The sequence below is a fragment of the Orbicella franksi genome, chromosome 2, assembly GCF_964199315.1.
Source record: "Orbicella franksi chromosome 2, jaOrbFran1.1, whole genome shotgun sequence".
Taxonomy (NCBI): Eukaryota; Metazoa; Cnidaria; class Anthozoa; order Scleractinia; family Merulinidae; genus Orbicella; species Orbicella franksi.
The window spans coordinates 17645813-17668607 of record NC_138146.1 but is presented as its reverse complement, the minus strand read 5'-3'; the positions used below and the strand labels follow the sequence as shown (position 1 = coordinate 17668607).

The window sequence follows — 22795 nt, the reverse complement described above, 5'->3', positions numbered from 1 at the left end:
TGAGAGTGCAGTGCACTCTCAGTGCTGAGAGCTGGGTTTTTCTAAAATATAGTTTTATGAAACATGGCAAATTACCAAAACAGACCAGACCAAACCAGAAGCAATCTCTGGCAAGCCTCAAAGGACAGTATAACTGACCACATGTACATATAGCAAAAGTCCTAAAAATACGTGTACAACCTATCTTTGGCTTCTGAATCGTTTTTTTCCTGTGGGCCAGTTTCACAGATATACCACTCTCCTACTCTCTTTCCTGGTGTACCCAACTAACCCCCTCCCATGGGGTGATGATGCCACATTGGTTATGCATGATATCAGCAGCTCTAACTCCTCAGACAAACAACTTTCACTATGTCATATTTTTATCTAAAGTAAGAAATTTCTCCATCAAGACCAGTCTTTATTCTTTACTTGCTTTCCCGTGGGTCATCTGTTTTGCATCAACTGAAAACAAAGTGCGTGATCTCTGGAATCACCCCACCCTCCATTAGGACCAAATTTTGTGATTAAAGTACTGTCTCCAGGTTGGATGTTCACTGAAGGTGGATAGAAGCTGTTTGTGTTCTTGTCAATAACTGTTTGGAATTTTTGCACAGTTGCTTCAATGTTACAATCTTTCTTTTTGTGATGAAGACCACTGCAATGGCAAATACAAAATGAAAGAAATAATTAAAGTGTTGATTTATCAATCCCATGAACATGAACTAAATAAATTATTGAACTCAACCCAGTTCTATTAGAGTGGTTCTAAACTGAGTGTCGAAACCGACACCAAAACAAGCACTTAAACCAATCAGACTACTCAGCCAACCTTAAAACATAGTAAAACCAAAACCAAAGTAATTGCCTGATTACTTTTGACACTCAATTGATAACCGCTCTGAATAATTACACATCATTATTCAGGGTTTCATTAACATTTTCATCAGGCAGGCAACTGGTTTTCACAGGAGAGCAAAACTATTAGAACTCAACTTCTTTGTAAGAAAAAACTTTCCCCTGTTAGATCAAACCAGCCAGGCAAATTGTGCATGTGCTCACAGCTGGTCAATTTGCCTGGTGCCTGGCCCTTAATGAAACCCCTAATTATTTATACATTTCATGTAGATAATTAATATAATTATATAATTATATTATTTTGATCATAATGTGACTACTATACAGTACTTTCTAGTGATAAAAAATTTAGAACAACATTTTAAAAGAACTACATGCATAATAAATGGATGACATACTAGTAACATTATGTGACTGACAGGTAGACTGTATGTTTAAGCAAAGGTACAGAATGATGTACATGATTGTGTGAAAAAAGCAAGTAAGGTCAGCTGCGTATGTTATTAAACAAAATGTTTAGTATGGAAGGAGCCAGCTTGGGTATTGAGTTTTTCCATCTCTTTCATTTATTTTCATTTTCTGCAACTTTTTCCCCACCACTTCTCTAAGATGGTACAGTGCAGATTTGTTGGTAGTTAATTCTGCTCTTTGCAAAGATTTTCGCAGTAAGAAACTGATTGACTATGTATACTAACACTCAAAAGACACTGTGGAGCTGTAGAACATTTGTGTACTAGTTAGGTATAAATAGGGTCATGTATGCCTTGTTACAGAAGTAAAGAACTTATTATAAATGCATCAGCAGTATACCATTCTCCAAGATGATACACCCTGGATCCCTTGAGAACAAGTGACTTGAAGGGGTGCGACGAGCAGGAAGCACTTATTTTCATCAGTGACCAGTCCCAGTTGTATTCATCATAACTCTTGCAGAAAACCTATAAGATAAACTTAGGTCTAATCACAGCAATTTATAACACTTCAATCTATAGCACACACCATCCACCAGTTGTCGGTGGTGCTTTGCACAAATAAGTATACATGACTGTATAGTTCAAACATCTTACAAAAAGGATGATACAGGTCATTAATCCTGATAATACATGTAAATTAGACCACTATAAATAAACCTTTTAAAAAGATAAGTTTTTACAAAAAAAGGTCGTCGACAAAATGTGTTAATTAAAGATACAGCTGTAAATGATGGATTGATGGATTGATTGATTGATTGATTGATTGATTGGTTTTAGAATGCCTAAAGGAATACTATTCCACAATCTAGGCTGGGCACAGGTGGAAAAAGTCCTGATATCCAAACATACATGTACATGTAGTGTATTATCAAATAAGTACACTATATACATGTAGTTTACATATTATTTATAGTGACTCAACACATGAAAACAGGAAAAAATGATGATGCCAAGTCTTATCTAACATGATAATCTGGTGAATCTCTGAATGCAACATTGCAATAACTTGTTGAGTAAGATTGCCCTGGTGTTCTGACGGGCACAAATCATCAGTACTGTGTAGAATGCAGCTGTCTTTGATATCATCAAACCTTGTCAACACACCTCACTACACTCCTTGATTCTGTTCCAAGTTGCTCTGTCAAATGCCATTCCCATGTTATGTTCATGTGATCGCCAGACCGAAAGTTGAGCCTGATAAAATAGAGATGAATAATTTAAAGTGACCTCATTTGTCACTACACACTCTAGATTTGAAAAAATTCAAGGGCTGTCACTGAAGCGTTAACAGGCCTACAAACTCCTGTACAGTGTGCCCCAGCATTATCATACCCTAAATATTATACGAGTGACTTACTGTATCTTTGGCACCATCGAGCTCATAATTATCCACTGTTTTGTATGAACCAAGGGTGATCAGGTCACAGTCATCCTTACAACCTCTGTCAACAGAATAAACACAAGAAATGACAGGATCAGTCTCTGATAAAATATCTATAATTTGCAGGTCTTGATACAAATTAAACAGTGAGTTCAATAGTTATGATAATACAGTCATGATTAAAGTTGTACTGTAGTGCCACTTCACCTGATTTTGGTCTTAGAAATGTGGTTTATTAACAATGGCACAAATAATGCTGAAGAATCATGGATTAGAGGGTCTTAGTTACGATGTACTAACCTCATTTTGCCATCATACAACAACCTCAACATATGGTAGAAGTCTGGGCTGACATAGTAGTCTTCTTCAAGAAACAGCACTGGACCCATGTAAGTTTTGGTGGCATTCAGCATGTCAAAAACCATGTTTGCCTAAAGACATAATTACATGTACATGCATGTTAAAATTATGTGTGTTTCTTGAGCATCAATGTAAACTACTGGGTCAGTTTAAATTCTTAATTTAAAGACATCTACTACAGATGAGGCCTGATGTAGCCTTAACTACCTACACTACTGGCATGGAGAATGATGATGATGATGATGACTACTACATACAAATCCTGAATTTATGAGGGGCTAGGCAGTTTGCAATTTATGTCTAAAGTATTTGCATTAAAGATCACCATGTCACTGTGTTACATGTAGGTGTGCAGTGGTCAAAATCTTGGATTTGAGCTTGGGCTATCAGAGACAAGCACATCGTACAAATACATGTAATTTAATAAGTTACAAGTATATGTAGTAGTATGATACTGGTCAGCAATGAATCTTCCTAAGTGCAAATCTTAAAGTTACTATAATTGTTACTGCTGGATCTTGAAGATAGTACTGAGTCCTGTCTTATGAACTGTGCAGCCTCCTCACCTTCCACCACCAGTGATGTTTAATCATGGTAAATTTTGCTTGTCTGTAGTGACCAAACATGTCCGGTGTCGCTGCGTTGTTACATCCAATCTCCCTTGCTCTAAATGAAGAACACATAAACTTGATGCCTAGGGCTCTAAAGTAATTCTTTACATTATCACACACAAAAAATAAATAAATAAATATATAAATGAATATATAAATAAATATATAAATAAATAAATAAATAAATAAATAAGTGAAGAGCAAATAGATCTGTATTATTGACTCACTACAGTGTAGCAGTATACTTGCCTCCAGTTATCTTCACAATAAAAAGAGCTTTATTCACTTCATGTGTTTGTTTGAGATAATAGACAGAGAGATCGGCTGTTCAAATGTAATTAAGGTATCAGCCAACCCACTGCGGCCGTCTGCATGTGGATCATTCTAGCGCTCTTTGTTTCAACACAAATCTCTATAAACCGTATATTTTTTGAAAGCTTAATAATCATGATTACAGCTAATTCCCTTTAAAAGGTATAAAACTTTAATGTGCTTAAAAAATGAGGTTTTTGCAAAGCTAAGTGTTTTCATTCATTTCGTTCCACGCTCACCAAAAACAAATGGAAGAAAACGATTAATACGGCTTTCATTTCTTCACATGTTTGCCTAAAAAACTGTGTCTAAGATTTCTGGAATGTGCGTTCGTTTCATTTTTACGCGCAAATATATTTGGTGATGAGAAATTATTGCCACCACCAGTGAAAAATAGGCTATAACTTTGAAATGAAACAAAGAATTAAAATCCGCAGACACGGTTTTGTAGGTAAGCTATCTGACAACAATTTGGCCAAATTTCAGCCAAATTGTTCCAGGGGCTGCTGACTTGGAGTTGAAAATGCATGCACAACTCGCCCAAATTTTCATATCGAGAAACAAGGAAAAATAGAATTCGACCGCAATGAGATTAGCGACACCTAGGCGTCAAGCAAATAAAGTGTTGATCGATAAAAGAAAGTATCAGTTTTCTTGAACAATAGTAGTTTGACAGGTAACAAGAAACAGACAAATTTCACAGCGGTGGGAAAACAATGGTTCGACCATTCAACTTTAATTTGCCCACGATGTAACATCTTCTTGTTCTTCTTTGGCTTCTTCTAACCGAATTTTAGAATGGATTGCACTCATTTCAACCGACCGCTTTTCACTCGTATCCGGTTTGCATTCATGTTCTTCGATTTCTTGTAGCCACTCGTCTTGGTTGAAGAAAGAACCTTTGTCACTTGAAGCGAGGTCTGCTGCCGATTCACAGCTAAATGCTTTCTTCCCTTTCTTTGGTCTTGGCTTTGACGAAGAAAAAGGACACGTTCTTGTTTTCTTTTTCGAAGACATTCACAGATTTCACAAGACGACAACTTTGAGAGCTTCCAAGATAGCGAATCGCATGTGTTTTGTGAAACACAAACACACATGTACTTAGCTGTCACATAACCTCTCCTTATTTTAACATGACAAGAGTTGTCAGCGGCTATTAGAATAATTAAGATGGCAAAATTGTTTTCGCTTAATAACTTCCCGTACGAATAACATTTTTTTGTGGATTTTTTTTTAAACGAAAACTATTCCTAAGATTTATTGGATCATATAAAAATCCAAAATTATGCAAAACGGTCAATTTTGGGTTGGCTGATACCTTAAAACAATTACATGTATTAATCAAAATACTGTGTAGAGCTCAATTTCTAACTCCAAAAAATGTTTTTACTTGGCCATACAACACAAACATTTTTACTTGGCCATACAACATACATGCAATTAGCCTCTCCCAGGCCTTCAGTTAGTTGGGGCGAAACGTGAAATACAGTGCACGAAATCGTGTGCTGTATTTCGTGTTTCACCCCACCTAACTGAATGCCTGGAAGAGGCAAACATGCAATTGTCTCAATCAACCATCTTGTTCTACAATTTTGTACGATAAATGTACACTTGTAATAGTGACAATCATGCCTTTGAAAAGACTTTGAATGTAGCAAAAAGGATCTTTGTTCAGGAACTAAAACATGTATGAGGGACAAAATTAATTATCTACTATAGTATATGTATACTCACAGTATGCATGTACTCACTTTTCTCGGCTGATATCCCTTGGACAGTCATTAGGATCAGTTCCAGGAAACTGATCTGGGTAGAGCTGATCAGCAAATGGAAAGAATATCTGAATAACCTGTCCAGTAAACACACTTTGTGTTAATACAAGTATTGATCAATATTTGTACACAAAGATCTACTCTGTTCAAGATCAGATTTTGATGTTGAAGGACAGTGGCTGAGTTTTGGTGTAACCAGACAGAAATCAGAAATTGCTTGGGAATTAACTGAAAAGCATCCAATTAAAGTTGTATAACTGAAACATTCATGTCCTTCTCCATGTATAGACCATATGGAAGCTGGTCAGGAACATCAGCTACTCTGTATGAGTGTATCAAATATAATGCTGGGGTTACATTTTGGTTTTAATAGCATCAAAGGATTAAGGGTATAAAATGCTCCTTCTCACAATAATTGTATATGACAAGCAATTATTTATAAGCTATCTTTGACAATTTTGTCAGATTGGAAGTCAGAACAACTCCCGGTATAAAGACGCGAAATAGCATCACAGCTACATAAGCAAGTTAGCAGTTGGGAACAGAGCTTGCAAAAAAGGAAAAAATCAGGTCTGAATGGAATTCACACCCATGACCTTTGTGATACCAGACTATGTCTTGAAATCGTTCCCCTGCGATTCAAACATGCAATATTTCATTTACAGAATTCACTTGCATAAATGTACATGTATCTTCACCAAGTATTTCACAATGACAACATGACCTGTACCCAGTTGTTTTGGTATATGTACCTCAGTTTCATAGAGAACTGGGTTTTAATCCCATGCAAGCCTTAACTATTTCTAAGCTTTACTATTTTTGCAACTGGATAAGTTGCTTACATAGCTCACACAACTGTAGTGATACCTCCTCTCTCTAGATCTTTCTCTCACAGTTCAAATATACAGGTTTTCTATACATTCAACTGCAGCAATTCCCAAGGCAATGACCAAAACAGTACATAGATGTACTATAGGTGGAAGGAAGAACCATGAAAGTGCATGTACATGTAGGTGACTTGTTCAAGAACACAGCATAAGGCCTCTGGGCACAGGCACGAGGCTTCAAAAAAGACCTTTTGATCTTGGTTCCATCACACTAATCAGGAGACCAAGTCAGCACCTCGCACAACCTCATGAACCACTACAGTCATTAGTCGTTGGATTGCCTTGTGTCAAGCATGGTTGTGTGCAGTGTAGCTACTTAATACAAGGGTTTCAGAATCCATTAACTCATTTGCAACCATGAAAAATTTGTTCAAAACAGAGAGTTATAAAGATGTGGAAAATACTCGCCAAAAAACAAAGCAGGCTGTCTACAATAATTTCTTTTAGTGGTCGTTTTTTTTCTTCTTCTTCTTTTCTTTTCTTTTCTTTTTTTTTTTGAACGTATGCATAATGTTGCTCTTCTGAGAAAGTTTCCAGCTGATTTTGTTATTACAAACAATGATTAACACATTGTCGAGTTATTCATAAATAATCAGACCAATTTACAACACGTTTCTCAAAGTGATATACTTCATTTCTTTACGGCAGTTTACTAAGGCAAGAGTTCCCTTTATACTAAAATCACTTTACCAAGAAAATATGTACGAATAAAGTCCTTAAAATGAAAGCTTAAGTCAACGACAAGAGTAAATAATATTTTTTCCCTTTGAACAAAAGATATTTAAATTGAAAGACCTAATTTTCTATTCAACAAGTTCGACAATGGTCATTCGTTTCACAGGAGGAAATTGCATGTCAACTGTTTGACCTGTGTTGTTGGTCAAAACAAATTAAGTAATTTAGGAAATACTAAGCTGAGTTATTATTTCTTTCAACATCGGCAAGAACTTATTGGCTACAAAATATCAAAATGAATTATCAATGCACTTTAACACGTCGAACATTCGCTCGACAAGTGCGTACTACCAGCTGGTTCGATACAGTTGTGGTATTAAAAAGGTGGCTGAGAAGTCACAAATTGAAGTGCCACTTTACCTTACAAAAGTCGATTGATTCCACGTGTCGGTTAATTTCCTCCGAATAGTAGTCGTGGCTGATGACGAGCAATGCGTCCTCTATCCCTTTAGCACGGCTCAACGACTTCAATAAATAGGAAAAATAATCGCGTCTGTCGTGAACTTGCACTATAATAACAATAGATTTCTGTGACAAAGTCGTGCCGAATTTGTCTCCATTTCTGATGTACTCTGCCTTGTTCACAGCTTTCACAATATCTCTTAGTTTCTGTATTTCTGGCGAAACGGTTTTGTTTTGAGAAATCGTTATCGTCGGCCGCCGGATAATTTCGTGTAAACTCTCTTGAGGAATATTGTTGTTTGTATTTTCTTTCTTCGCCATAGTTTTTGTATTGTCTTCGTTGGAGTTTGCTACCGTTCCTTGAAGATGAGGATTATTTTGTGGTTGATCTAAATGAAAACCATTACTATTAGGCGTGGAGTCGCGAGTGTAAGAAGCATCGAATGTAATCATCTCACGTAGGGTAAACACCGCAAGGATTGCACCAATTCCCAACGTAACCAAAATAAATAGTTTTCTACTGAACAAACGAATCGTCGTTCCTCGATACTTGAAAATCATGGTTCGTGTCTTCAAACGGAAAAATAAAGCGGTAAAAACACTTCCCTACAACCAAGAAGAACTGTGTAACGAAGTACATGTACGCGTCCTCGTTGAACCTGTCATGGCCGACACGAAGCCGGCGAGCCGAATAATGACAGCTAAATGTTCCTGAAAACCATGCATGACGGCTCGTAAGCTATATCCCTTGGTACCAAGCAATACCAGGTACCTTCTATGTCTCTCCTCGCGGCTGGGTTTTCATTTGTAAAGGCTTTACAACCCTGTATAGATGATTTTTCGGGGTGTTCTTCATGCATGCGCTAGTTATTCCGTGAACGGCTTCCGCTTCGCGCGCGTGAAAATTTACTTGAAACGCGACTATAGCACCCAATCTCCCCCGGCCTATCCTTGGCGAGCGACAAACGACATGGCGGCCAACAGTGACACTGCGGAAGAACTTTGTGTCACTATAAAATGGAGTGGAAAAGAATATCCTATAGAGAATTTATCCCCTTCCGACACTGTGAAGTTTCTAAAAGAACTCATAAAAGACAAAACTGGCGTTCTACCCGAGAGACAGAAACTTTTAGGCTTGAAATATAAAGGTACAATGTGGTAATTTTGCTGCAGTTGCAGTCATGATCACTGCGGACCATGCATGAATCTCAGTAACTGGAATTCAGTTGTAACTGCTGTTATTACTAAGTTGCTTATGATTGGTTATTTTAAATTGTGTTTTAAATTTCGCTTAATTTTAAAGGTAAAAGTCCAGATGATGAAGTACGCCTTAGTACCTTGAATTTGAAGCCAAATACAAAGATTATGATGATGGGAACACGAGAAGAGAACTTAGTAAGGTTTAGCTACATGTGGAAATAAATATAAAATTTTCTTGGTGGCAGAATGTTGATTGTACCGTAGTTGTTCTCAACAAAGCTGTTATTTAGTGGGAGATAAGGTGATAACTGATTTAATGCTTAGCATGTTGGGCTCTGTATTGAGCAGTCTGGGTTGAAACAAGCTCTAGTTGGGATCATAGTGGCATTTTTTTGTTTTTATCACTGGGTATTTTAAAAATGAATTCATTTTACTCTAGCAAAGACCCTTTCTAGTCACTGTGAGGTTAAATTTGAGTAGTAACATTGCCATCTTTTGGCGGCCTACCATTCTATTGAGGGGGAGGGGGGGAGGGGGGGTAGGGAAGTGGTAACAATAGGCCAGCTGAGGATGGTTGGTTAAAATATAACAGCGTTGTTGGCGTAACTGAATCTTGTTTTTTTTTTTTTTTTTTTTTTCATTTGTTTGGCTCATGTTTACAACCATGGAGAAAAATACAATCAGTTTCTTGCAATAAATGGTAAAATTAGGAGAAAATACACAGTTGATGGCTTGCTATTGTTTACCATTGTTTTAACAAGTATTATAATATTGTGTTTTAGAATATGTGCAGTCTTTAGTTAATATTATTAATATTATTTTTTGGTGAACGTCAACTTCATTTTTAGGCTGAAGTTATTTCTCCTTCTGAAGAAATTTTAAATAATCAAGTGATAAATGACTTTGATATAGAGGAAGATGAGATTGAAATAGAAAACAGGTATGTATTATTAATAAACTTCTGGTTTTGATTTGTTTGGTTGTTGTGTATGGTACATACAACAACCATTATTGGCCAAAAGGCTACTGGTGTAATTAATTATCAACCATGCCAATCCCAGAGGTAGAACCAAAATGTTTTTTAATCAAATTTTGTCAACTGTTGTTTAAAGGTTCAACTGTGTAATAATTATATAATAATTATTTAATTATTAAATCAATGTAACATTTGACATGTGATTTATTAATTTTTACTGGTAATGTCATTTTTTCTGTCCTTATGGTTATCATTTTCTTATGATGTTAAGTTCTACTATGTTTTGATAGGGATGAGAATCTTGCCAAAATTAACAAAAGGATATCAGACTATAAGTTAGAAGTTCGCAATCCCCCGAGAGCTGGAAAGAAACTACTTGTCCTTGATGTGGATTACACAATATTCGGTGTGTACTTTTTTTATATGTAATACTAACATAATTAAATGAATGAAAAATGAATATGAATCAATGAACCAACAAACGGATGACACAAAAACTAATAAATATTATTTTGATATGGAATCTAATGTATTTTCAGATCACAGGTCAGTTGCCGAAACTGGTTTTGAGCTTATGAGGCCATATCTCCATGACTTTCTGACAGCCTCCTATGAGCATTATGACATTGCTATATGGTGTGAGTCTCAGTGTGTTATTTAAGCTTTTAGAAAATGTCAGCTTAAAATTAAAAGTACAAATTGCATCAATTGATTTAAATCACAATTTTATTGTCTTGATATATATACTATTACTGACAGTGTACTGGATATTTGGCCTCTCCTGTGTTATTCGGTAATTTTGTTTGATAGTAATGCAATGATAGACTAAATAATGATGAGGTAACATAAATCAAGCATTTGAAATGTGTAACATGTCACTTATTCTTATTAATATGTTTATTATCTTTTATGCAGCTGCCACCAGTATGAAGTGGATTGAAGCTAAAATGAAAGTATGAACATTATTCCATACAACTGTATCGGTAATACTGTCAGTAGAACAAAACTGTTAGAAGTAGGCATCCATCTGTGGACTGTACCTGGGTTTAGAAGCTTTGAGCAATTGGTCAAAGTTGGTAACGAAATTAAACGGAAAGATATCCTGATATTTGAATAAAAATGTATCCTAAGTTGTATCATATTTATGACAATATTATTACAACTTAATGTACATGAAAAGTACATTTTTCTTGTTTTCTTACACAACTGCATTTGCACACAATGTCGTTAGAAGTTTAGAATCTAAGTACAACCAAAACCTTGTATATAAGTTAAATATCTTAAATGTTACACCCGTCAAGTATTTACCTCCAGTTGGGATTTCATATATAATTCTTGCAGGTATGGCACTGTATACTGTATGTTGATCATACTTAGCATGAGATGTGTAATCCAGCTCTGTAGTGTAATGATGTTGCTATAATCAAATACTCATTTTTCTTTTGTAGGAGCTGGGCATACTAAATAATCCAAATTACAAGATATGCTTTCTACTAGACAGTGGAGCTATGATTACTGTCTTGTCATCAAAATATGGCCTTATTGAGGTATATCTACTGTTGTGCTAATTAATGTCAGTTAATTAAATTTGAAATGATCACTGACCATTATACCTGTCAGTTTTCTATCAATAAATTAATATATGATTATGATTATGACTATGACCACTTCATTCATATTACATGACAGTATGATAAAGCTCTGCAAATGTATAGTGTGATGTATTTTTATATGTACCAATCTTGCTATAGATCAAGACTCCTAACAGCACGGTATATTATATTATTGCAGACCAAACCATTAGGTGTCATATGGGGAAAGTTTGAGGAATACAGCAGCAAAAACACCATCATGTTTGACGATCTCAGAAGAAATTTTCTTATGAATCCCCAAAATGGTCTGAAGGTAAACATGTATGCCTGACTAGTCCCTTTCTATAATAATTCTAAGAGACCTTTACTGTGAAATGTTGATAAGTGATGCTATGTATGATAATTTTTAATTTATTTCTCAAAGTAATGTTGCTGCAAGTCAATTCCAAGACATTTCCAGTTGCTTGCAAAATGCATACTGTAATACTACATGTATATGCACCATTTTGAGTGCAGGGAGGCTAAATGTTGTCAATTGGTCTCCCTGGATTGAGTGCTCTGAGTTTGATCCTTGGCCAAGGTCATTGTGTTTGCTCTTGGGCAACACAAATATCTCTCACAGTGCTCCTTAGTATCCCTGAAGTACACTGTGCAGCACTGTAATGTTAACCCAACCAAATGTCGGAGAAGGGTTAACTTGGGATGGTAACCGGCTGGCATCCCATCCAGGGCAGGGTAGCAATTTTCTTTTTTGGGGGGGTGGCAATATTTTTACTATGTACATGACTTGTAACTTACTTTGTGCTTCAGAAACCAGGATAGGCTCTGTCATTTTGGGCCACTCTAGCCCAAGAATTTTTGCATGAATTTTTATGAAACTAAGCAGAATCAGTGTTATCAATATTGCTTTAAAAAAAAACTTATTGCAAACTGTTTGACAGATCATAATTTTTTTAATCTCATTTTGCCTTAAGATTAGACCTTTTCGAGAAGCCCACAAAAATAGACAAAAAGATAAAGAGCTGTTAAAATTAACAAAGTATCTGAAAAAGATTGCTAAACTGGATGACTTCAGCAATTTAAACCACAAGTACTGGGAAAGGTCAGTAGACAGTATAATGATGTAATCTAATTATTGTTTATCAGTCAACTTTGCTCAGCAGAGTACATACAAATACATACAGGTACAAAAAAGAAAAAAAACAATACATGTAACTGGCCTGAAAAAAACAAACAAACAAACAAACAAACAAACAAACAAGTTTCAAAAATTAATATTTCAATAACAATAATTACAATTAATATGAATTTTTTAATAGTAATCATGATAAAACTGTTAGTCTGATAATATTGTAGGTTTGAACATTCTTGAAGGGAATTTTGGAAGACAAAAATTAACACAACTGGTTGTAGTGATCAAAATGGTTGAGTTAAGTTGTGCACATCACCTAATGTATGTATATGTACAGGATTGTACATGTATAACAACGCAAACATAGAGAATCACGAATCACTAATATATAAATTGTGTGATTGATTTCCAAGTATTATTTACAAGGTTATTAAAATCCCAAGTTATTTAATATATAAATTATCATGACAGTAGCAAATAGTTAATAACTTCTTATTGTAATAATTTTCTTATTGTTTCAATATTCTTCTTGCAGCTACAAGTCATAGATAATAGTCAATATTAATCATATGAAGACATCAATCAGCTTCTTAGAGGCATGCCCAAGGAATGAGTACAACAGCGGATCAAAACAAGCTTTAAAAAAATACTAACAAAACAAAAAAAAAGATGCACACATGAAAGTGTGGCATTATTTATTGTACACTACTTTGTAGAAAGGTTCCCAGAAACTTCATCCATGGTGTGTAGATAAATGAATTGATTTTGAACACTAGCAATGCTTTGCTTGCCACATAGTTAAACTGTTTGGTTCCATGAAATTTGTATGTAGACGTTAAACTGGATAGGGTACCAAGCTATCAAATTGGCAAGACGTTTTTTCAAAGTTTTAAATCTCATTTTCTCATTATGAACTCCATCCTACAATTTACATGCATTTCCCATCTAGGTTATCGATTTTTAAAATAATTATGTCTAATATATTGCAGCATGCAGGCTATGTATAATGTAGAAAAAAAAGATGTTTAAATTAGATACTTCTCCTAAAAGCAAACAATTCCTCATTTAGCTGAGGAATTTTACATTAAAAGACGTTCGCAAAAAGAAGAAACAAGAGCAATTTTAAGTCCTCTTTTCCCTAAGGAATAAATTTTAGACCAAGAAAATGGCAGTACAAAAATATTACACTGAATTTTGTTTCAGCTTCTCCCTCATCCATCCTTTTTGGCAATGTCCGTGTATTCAATGAATGACATGAAATGAGAACAATGACCATTCATTGAAATGTCCAGGGCACTGTTGTTCAGAGACTTCCTTTGCAGCTCATCGGTGAATTATGCAGCTGATCTTTGAACTACTTGGTCCAGGCAGATGCATTTCCTAAAAGCCATATTAGAACATTTGAACATGCCAACCACGATATTCCTATTCTTCTACTCTCTCTAATGTGCCCCTTTAGTCTTGCCCACCCCCTTGAGAAAATAGTGGCTTTAAGATTGTCATCTCCACCTGTGTTCCTATCACTTATTAACACGTCCTGCAAAGGGCCTTGAAAAGTAATATTAAGGCACCTGGGAGATTGATACATTATAATCCTGTCAATATGACCTGCTGGGCCTCACAAATGGGGTCATATATTTTACCCAATGCCCATGGTCTCAGAAATTGTTTGAAAAGAGCTGGTTCACCATCCACATCATGAGTAAATTCATTGATGAGACAACTTGAAAGTATTAAAATTACACATAGGGCAGTCTACTTCATGCAGGCACTTTCAGGGGGGCACATGGTATTTTTGCAGCTATCACTATTTGTGTGGTTCCAGAAAATATCCATACCTTCCCAGGGATTTTTTGTAAGACCACCCAGCTCTCTGGAAATTTCAATCCCTTCTGTTGGGGGAGTATGGATATTTTCTGGGAAAATGTAATTTGAATACGAAAGCTAGGAAACAAACACACCAAAGCCAAGGTTCCTCTCATAATCTTACAATAATTAGTTCACCATCATGTATGAATCATTCGTGGGAAATATGTCGTTCCAGTTGTTACCTTCCTACAATTCTCTATTCCTTTGCATGGTATTCAAAACATATTAAAACCATACACTGCAGCTGTACTTCGTGAAACCATTAAATGTCATGTTTAAATTGTCCGATATTAATCTAAGTTACACACATATACTCTCACTTATTAAGTTCACTGTCACTATGCTGGGGTTAACAGTTTCTCACAACCACCAATAAAGTAACCTAATGCTAAAGTAACTCGTCAGTTTCTTCCAATTAAAACAGAGTCATTCCACAAATTGTAACATTGTGTAATAAGTTGACAAGCTCCGTAGATTCTAACAAGACTTTATTCACAGGCCAACATGGCCGCCCACATGGCGAGAGACAAATCAGAGGATGATGGGAAAAGTCCTAAAGCATGATAGGATATGCTTACAATTGCAAGTACTATCAGTACTTTTTCACACGAACTTTTGCCAAACTGCAAAACATCTTTTTGCAATATTTCTATCAGTCATCTCACAGAAGTAGTTCTTTTTCTTTAAATTCGAGAACGACCACTTTTCCAAGGGTATAAAAAGTTTCAATATTGACATCGAATAGCTATCCAGTCATCAAGATTGTGTGTTTGATCTCGAATCTGCAGACGTATCTCCAAGTTCCATAGATCGTCCTGTAAAACCAGTTTTATAGCCTTGATTTCTCTCAAAGATAGTCTGCGGCATTCCTTCCTTGTACTTTAAACTCTGCACCTTCGTTGGGTCTTCCAGAGTATCAATCTGCCTCAAAGTTCTTTCCTCAAGGGTGCTTGGTTTCTCTTGTGCCCATTTATCATTCTTCCTAAATCGAGTCTCGATGAAATAACCTACGGTCCCCACGGCCACTGCAAACGGGAGGACGATGTAAGGGGCATACGCTCGAGCTGCGCCCAGTATCAAAGGCCAAACCATGATTTACAGAGAGGAAAAAGTTCCCTCAAGGATAGAAAACTCGTAAAGATTCGAGGTAAAATGGCGGAAGACTGAGCAGGACTTGGGAATGACTAGTTTCCAGCTTTTCTCGATTGTGAAGATGGCCTGGTGGGTTAGGCACGCTAAAGTCAAAATGGCGGAGGACTGATTGATTCAATATTTATTACTTCTATGTTATGATTTGTGGTCGTGTTCGTGTTAAAGCATGTTTCTAACGACAAAATTTAGCCCTAAAAAGTTCGTGTTGCTTTCTTTTCTCCTCGCTTTTCTTGGATTGATGTGGATGTTAAATCAGCGTTGCAAAGGTACGTAAGTAAGTACTTATATAGGACCACTTAGAAAGTACCCCTTGTGTTCGAGTTGCATGATGATTTTCATTTTTAAAGCGAGAGTCGTTATTGGCCATGGCTGGCATATGTACTTTGTAAACGTCTTAATGAATCGGGCTTATTTTTGGGCGATTGATCCTGCGTAATTTTTAGTTTATGTAGATCTTCAATCATATCCTTATTGAATTAAAATAGCGTAACGCAAATGAAAATTTAACCCCCGGTGTGACTCATACAAACTAAGCATTCCAAGTGCTACTTCTTAGAGAATAGCGTATGGAATAACGGAGCTCTTGAGCACTTCAGCGCGATAGTCGGCGATTATTTCCGCAAGTTGGTGGCCTCTCTAGATCTGGCTGAAATTGCTAACCAAAACCCACAACATGTACAGTGTACCTTGGAATAATAATAATACACAGTTTGAAAGAGGTTGCAATGCAAATGATGACACGAAAATTTAACCCCCGACGTGACTCGGACGAGCAAACCATTCCTTCGAGAGAGAATTTCTCATATGGAAAAACGGCCTCTCTGGCTCAAAATGCTAAGGAAAACCCATGTAAGCTTATTTCTCTTGAAATATTCATTACTACATGCATGCAGTTGAAAAGAGGGTGGCAAAATATGATGGTCTTCTCAGTGGCCTTTTAATGTTCATCTAATGATCTCATTATGTTAACAGAGTTTGACATGAAATATTCTCTTGCTTCTGTTGGCTGCACTATTTCCTTGCTTCCAAACTAACCTAACTATTTTATTTTGCTTCCAACAATAATTGGATTTGTTGGTCAAAAACCATGATAAGTGCAAGATTTGCGTGATTTTTTTTCCTCAAAAGTGCCTGAATTTTTGCATGTGGTTATCAATTAAATAGAAAAACATTGCCCTGTATTTTTTTCCCCTGGTTTGCTCTTTGTCTTTTACAAATAATGTATGCAAAAAACTCTGTTTTCCTGCAGTATCCTTTGGAGATCTTTCGTTGCACACACACACACAAAATCTTTTGTTTTCACTGAACAATGAAATCAGCGAAGCATCACATTAGTCACTAGTTGATGGAGCTGATACAAGTATTGTAGTCATATAGTTGAGACAATTTGCTATTGTTGCTTCATTGGGGCAATTTATTAACTTGCTGGCAAAGTGTGGGCTGAAAGTGGTTGTATTTTGTTGTATATTTTCCTCCTCTGATAAAAAAACCACCAAGCCTTTTTTTTTTAAACAAACAAAACATTAATTATTAATAATAACAATATTATAATAAGCCCAGTTATCTCTCCCTCTCTTTCCCTTGAATTTGCTTTTTAAACTTCCACTAACTTCCGCTTCTCTGTGGTCAAGTGGCCACCTCTCTCCAATGAATAGGATGTATTGTTTCTAATTGATCAGCCTTATGCTAATCTATACCTCATTCCCTACAGTAATTGAAACCTCCTTACAACGGCCAGCTCTTGACAGTGGCCAGTTTATTCTGCCCAAGGTGGCCATTCCAGAGAGGTTGATCAACTGTGTTTAGAAGAAAAAACAGGAACCCAGGAGAAAACACGGCATTGTGAGATGGGAGGGAAACTGGAAAAATGATGCAATTATAGACAATCTTTAAAATTACAAATTTGAAATGAGAGAGAGTAACTTAGTTCCCAAGGATTTCATTTCACATTTATCTGGAGTCCTATTAGTTGATCCAGGAACTTTTTATTTAAGTTACTCAAAATATCAAGTTCATTTACAGGTCTCCCAGGCTCCTGGGTAGCCATGAACACTCCTAATATTATATTACACTCAGTTTCATAACACATCACTAATATAAGAGTTCATACCATTTCAAAAAGTTTGAAAATATATGGAAAACAAATTCAATTAGAGTGACTTTTCTGTGTGCTACTTTGTTTTTGTGGCATTTTCGGGCCATTGTAAAGCAGTTTCAACAAGTGTTAGTTTCACTGTTTTGCTATCTGTATATCACTCTATGTATTCATATTAGGAATGATATGTAATAATATGTCATTTAAGCACTGACCAAGTCAATATGTAGTCTCAGTTTTCATATAATTGTGCTAATGATATAATCAGATCTCCAGCTCATCTATACATGTACATTTTTAATACTGTTTGATAAATCTATTTTTGGTCCAAGGTGCACATTTCATAGAAAAATTCAATTGCAATAATGTGATCATCATTATTTATTTATTTATTTATTTATTTATTTTTTTATTTCTTAATGTGAGAGATGTTTCCTCTTGTCTTACAGACTTGGACAGTTCCAGTGATGTGATAGAAAAAATTAACCTCATCCACCAAAGACTGATAAAGAGAGAACTTATGATGCAGCAGAAGGAAGAAGAAATCAACAAGAAACTAAAGATTCTAGGAATTACTAAATTTAACAGTTCTTACAAGGAAGGCTTTACTAAAATGCCAACAGTTTATGTTATTACTCCCACTTACAAAAGACACACACAGAAAGCAGACTTGACAAGACTTTCGCAAACGCTTTTACATGTTCCAAGACTCCATTGGATAATAGTTGAAGACTCTGAGGAGAAAACTGGTCTTGTCACCCGTTTCTTGGAAAACTGTAGCATTAGTTACACACATCTTGCAGTTAAAACCCAGAAAAAACTTATAACTAAAGAAGGTGAACCTAGATGGCTAAAATCGAGAGGAGCTGATCAGAGAAATTTAGGCCTTAAATGGATCAGGGAACATTTTAGAAGAGACATGAAAGGTGTTGTTTATTTTGGAGATGATGATAACACCTATGATGTGAGAATATTTGAACAGGTAAGCTACTTAGTAAAATTATGACTGTCTCCAGTTGCTGAAATGTACATTGTCATTAGACATGCACCAAGAGAAGATTCCTATGATGGTTTCCTTCTACAGTCATCTCCTTGGGTGCTTTTCACTTATGTAATGGAATCTGTCATCCCAGACAGATCCTATCCAACATTGTTGCTCACTTGTAGGCCTCTTTGGAGCTGGGCGACATGTAAATTGTCATACCTGTCTATATGCAATGGGAATGATCTACTATGTACCTTAATCATTATATTAATTTTGTACACAAACCTTGTGTTAAAATTTATGTAGGTGTTGCAGGTCAAAATGAAATTCAGGTTGAAATGATTTTAACCAACCCTTATTATTCATGATCCATGAATAATTAGGGTTAAGAGACAAAGTAATTTCGTTTTAACCTGCGACATAGACACTGTCCTTCATTTTAACAACGTGCCCATTTTGACATTCACTGACGAAGTCAATCAGTTTCTTTTCCCTTTTGTCGCCCGTTGTATTATTTTATTGATTGTCTTAGTTGTTCTGTTACACAATCTACATGCCTGACCCATTCCGCCATTCCCTGCATGGTTTTGTTTTGTTGCATGCTGCAGCTGTAACAGTTTTACACTAAGCAGTGTACAACGAGATCTCTCGTCGACTACAAGCTATGTCTAGTTAACGGTAACGAGAACAATGGCTACGCACGTGCATTATAAATCTTTGTATATATATATATATATATATATATATATATATATATATATATATATATATATATATATATTGGCGTCCTCTGTAAAACAACCACGTGAAGGGGGAATACGAATGACGGCGGCTAATTTTTCGTATTTTCATTTGGAATTGAATGCTGGCTTTACTTATTTAGCTTGAGCAAGTTCTGAGACCAATAGGTGCACTGTACAGATCTAAACAATTTGGAAATTTGAAGGTAAAATGCAAATTCATTTTTACTAGGCGTTGTCCTCGGGGTCGCCGTCATCATTGCTTAAGCTCTCCAATATTTATTGTTATTAACCGGACATTTTGTGGTGTTATGTAGATGCGTTACACAAAGAGGATATCTGTGTGGCCCGTCGGACTAGTGGGAGGCTTGAGGTGGGAAGGGCCAATCTGCGAAAATGGCGTTGTGGTTAAGTTTTACACAGCCTGGAAACCTCAACGCCCCATGCCTGTAGACATGGCGGGCTTTGCTATAAACGCCAAACTGTTCATCGATAATCCAGAAGTAGAAATGGATCCGCTTGCTAACAGAGGCTATCTGGAGTCCTCCATTATCAGCAAACTGGCCAAGAGAGATGAGTTTGAACCACTGGCGGATAATTGTAAACAGGTATGAAAGCAAATTTCGACAATTCAGTTAGTTCCACCTAAATTAGAGTTGATTTATGTCTGAACTGAGGTTTAAACAAAATCAGTGTTTGCTCTGACGTAGCAGAGGCTGAATTTATTCCTTTAAAAAAGGAATCTGTTGCGTTTCATCTTGACCACGTCAAGGTGTGGTGTAACAACTCTGGATACTGGTTTTGTCCTGGATTAGACCACAACTCTCTTAAACGCTGTCAAAACTTCTTTTAAGTGGTTACTCTTGTCTCTCAACGATCGCAGATTCCGTCGCGGCTTGCAAGATGTCGCTTTTTCCCAGGCTACAAATCTAGACTTTTTTTGTGTGAAAGTCAGTAGCAAAAGATGGAGAAAAAAATACTGTGGGCAGTCGGCCATCTAACTCTGTTATCGTATCCCACAACTTACAGTGCAAGCAACTGTGAAAGCTGAAATAGCATTACCTCAGTAGCAAGGTGTCTGTCTTTGTTCTGACTAAGCGCTAACGCTCAAAACTTCAGCATTGCAAAGTCGCTACGGCAGTTATTACCAACTTCAAGTTGACAAATAGCTATTTAGTATTTCTCTTGCCCCGGCGCCGACGCAGCCCGTCAGTTGCAACTCTGGCATATTCCAGTCTCTGGAAATTCTTCACTGCAGGGCTGTAAGACTCATTTGTAACTTGCCTAAGGGCATGGCGTCGGCAGAAGTCCTAGAACGAGCGCACTGGTCCACCCACTTTTTTCAGTATAAGTATGTTATTTTTATCTGTATACATGAGGCATATAATGATAGATTACCAAACATTCTAAGTGATAAAATCATACAGAGGTGGGTCTCATGTTATGCAACTCGGGTAAGCGACTCCTTGTTAGTTCCGCACTTCAATTTTCGCTACATGAAAGATTCCGTAGCGTACAGAGGTTCAACCTTCTGGAATACTGCGAAATACAAACACAATGGTCTGGTGAATAGGACTCGATACAGCGACCTTAGGTGGAATCCTAAATCTTTCGACATTTTTAATGACTTTCATTTTAAGACGATCATTATCTCCATCCACTTGTAGTTTTAGATTTGAAGGGTTTATATATACTTGATTTTAATATTTTTATTATTGATTTTCTAGATATAGTTGTATAGATATTTAGTTTTAATATAAACGACCACACAAGCTTCAGTTTCTTTAAACACTAACGTAATAACTTTGTAATTTTCACTGCTTTTACACGGCTCTCGGTGCACCTCAGGTGTTTTAATGCATTAAATTTATCCCGGAACTCAAGTTTCTTAGATTAAATGTTTTATTCCCTTGTTTGTTTTAACACAGATTCTCGTGTGGCACACGCAAACAGCCGACCCCAAAATGAAAGAAGAAGATAATATGAGGAAAGCCGGGCGCGAGCCTGACCAGTCTATGGAGGTCTAAAGCCCAATCCGACTTTTGACCTGGTCTTCCAGTCGTATTTGTATATTCAATTGCTGTCAGAGCCTTTCTGACTTGCGTCCACCAGTTTGCGTTACTGAAGCGTTCTATCAGACTAATTCCACTTCACTTTAAAGTATGAAAACACATACAAGCTCTACAATCAACTGACCCTCTCTGACTAAGGGTTGGCGTCAAAACGAACGGGTTTTGAATTTACTTGTCCACCGACCAGGCAGAATAGTTTTTTTTAAAACCATCTCAACTTGCCCTTTTTACTTTGTCCTTTTTAATTTAACTTTGCTAGCTGTAGACCGGTGTACATAAACTTACTCTCAACTTGCTCTTCTTTACAAGCGGACACTCGAAACCTTATTCACAGTTTTAAATCGTATTTGTTCGATAGCCAGGTGAATTGGCCCGTGCATACTATCTCCGCTGCTGTGCTGAAGATGTTAATTTTTATCTCTTCAACTATTTGTTTGACCCGAGCTTAAAACGTTCGGTCGATTTTTTTCTCTCCTCTCAGTCCTCGATGTACGAACGCCAGTAACCCCTTATTATGCCATATAGTTTAATACTCTGACTTTGTTTGTGTTATACGGTGGATATTTAGGGATAAAACTCTATAACGGATAAGTATGAATTAACTATCTAGTAGGTAAATATTTATCGTTTCAAATAGAAACAAATTTAGGCGCTATTAAATAGCACAGATATTTTAAAATAGGGTTATTTAGATTTTTAAGCAAACCCACCGTGGTACTCAATTGTTTGGTTGCGGTAACCATCTGTGCGTGGTTCTTGTATTTTCCGATGCTCTCAAGCTTTTTGTGTGGGATACCTGTGGTATCCCACACTATTGTCATTGGCTCGTGTCCGTTAATGCAAATGAGTTGCAAAGATTGCATTGCACTCTGGATTCACGTATCCCACAAATGTACCCTTTGGGTATCTTTTTTTTGTGGTACCGTGATGCAGTAAAAAAGTTACTCCGCAGGGCGGGGTTCAACTACTTCCATGCCTAGTGGCTCATAAGCAAGGAGTTGAAATTCTATTTTTGTTACATGAGTTGACTGCGTGCCTTTGCGATTTTTGAGCCGATCGTTTTTTCTCGAACTGGAAGAAAAAACGAATAAAAGAAGAAAATGAAGTGATATTCATTTCTAATCTCTTTCACTTCGTTTTAGAATTGTATTTAGTTTCGATTTATTTTTTATTTTTGGACAAAAATATAAAAAATCATTGTGGAACGCTGTT

At 36.4% G+C, this 22795-nt stretch overlaps 3 protein-coding genes across 4 annotated transcripts; 2 read left to right on the top strand and 1 right to left on the bottom strand.

Annotated features, from left to right (window-relative positions):
- Positions 1-8593, bottom strand: LOC145478363 (alpha-1,6-mannosyl-glycoprotein 2-beta-N-acetylglucosaminyltransferase-like). The gene is made up of 8 exons (XM_081456367.1): positions 7729-8593; positions 5726-5823; positions 3618-3717; positions 2992-3122; positions 2668-2752; positions 2415-2504; positions 1648-1775; positions 1-637 (listed from the first exon to the last, which is right to left on the bottom strand). Exons 1-8 carry the CDS (start codon positions 8329-8331, stop codon positions 427-429), a joined length of 1446 nt encoding a protein of 481 aa, XP_081312493.1. The 5' UTR covers positions 8332-8593; the 3' UTR covers positions 1-426.
- Positions 8594-8602: 9 nt separating this feature from the next.
- Positions 8603-14794, top strand: LOC145478364 (ubiquitin-like domain-containing CTD phosphatase 1). Of its 2 annotated transcripts, XM_081456369.1 has the most exons (10): positions 8603-8918; positions 9074-9165; positions 9819-9910; positions 10237-10352; positions 10486-10584; positions 10862-10899; positions 11395-11493; positions 11738-11851; positions 12513-12640; positions 13206-14794. In XM_081456369.1, exons 1-10 carry the CDS (start codon positions 8603-8605, stop codon positions 13216-13218), a joined length of 1107 nt encoding a protein of 368 aa, XP_081312495.1. In that variant the 3' UTR covers positions 13219-14794. The 2 variants fall into 2 exon arrangements, with proteins under 2 accessions (XP_081312495.1, XP_081312494.1); XM_081456368.1 differs by lacking the exon at positions 13206-14794 and having other exon boundaries at positions 12513-13198.
- Positions 14795-15577: 783 nt separating this feature from the next.
- On the top strand, positions 15578-22775 carry LOC145478366 (galactosylgalactosylxylosylprotein 3-beta-glucuronosyltransferase 3-like). The gene is made up of 4 exons (XM_081456371.1): positions 15578-15957; positions 18236-18768; positions 19829-20119; positions 21440-22775. Exons 1-4 carry the CDS (start codon positions 15858-15860, stop codon positions 21536-21538), a joined length of 1023 nt encoding a protein of 340 aa, XP_081312497.1. The 5' UTR covers positions 15578-15857; the 3' UTR covers positions 21539-22775.
- The last annotated feature ends 20 nt before the right edge of the window (positions 22776-22795 follow it).

Bases quoted from the DNA above. Each gene is read 5' to 3' on its own strand.
- LOC145478363 (XM_081456367.1), bottom strand. From the start codon at position 8,331: ATGATTTTCAAGTATCGAGGAACGACGATTCGTTTGTTCAGTAGAAAA. The intron at 3,718-5,725 runs GTGAGTACATGC...TTCTTCATTTAG, and splicing joins AGGGATATCAGCCGAGAAAA to AGCAAGGGAGATTGGATGTA. The intron at 2,505-2,667 runs GTAAGTCACTCG...CTATTTTATCAG, and splicing joins TCGATGGTGCCAAAGATACA to GCTCAACTTTCGGTCTGGCG.
- LOC145478364 (XM_081456368.1), top strand. From the start codon at position 8,603: ATGATTTTTCGGGGTGTTCTTCATGCATGCGCTAGTTATTCCGTGAAC. The intron at 10,353-10,485 runs GTGTGTACTTTT...ATGTATTTTCAG, and splicing joins TGTGGATTACACAATATTCG to ATCACAGGTCAGTTGCCGAA. The intron at 11,852-12,512 runs GTAAACATGTAT...TTTTGCCTTAAG, and splicing joins ATCCCCAAAATGGTCTGAAG to ATTAGACCTTTTCGAGAAGC.
- LOC145478366 (XM_081456371.1), top strand. From the start codon at position 15,858: ATGTTTCTAACGACAAAATTTAGCCCTAAAAAGTTCGTGTTGCTTTCT. The intron at 15,958-18,235 runs GTACGTAAGTAA...CTTGTCTTACAG, and splicing joins GTTAAATCAGCGTTGCAAAG to ACTTGGACAGTTCCAGTGAT. The intron at 20,120-21,439 runs GTATGAAAGCAA...GTTTTAACACAG, and splicing joins TGGCGGATAATTGTAAACAG to ATTCTCGTGTGGCACACGCA.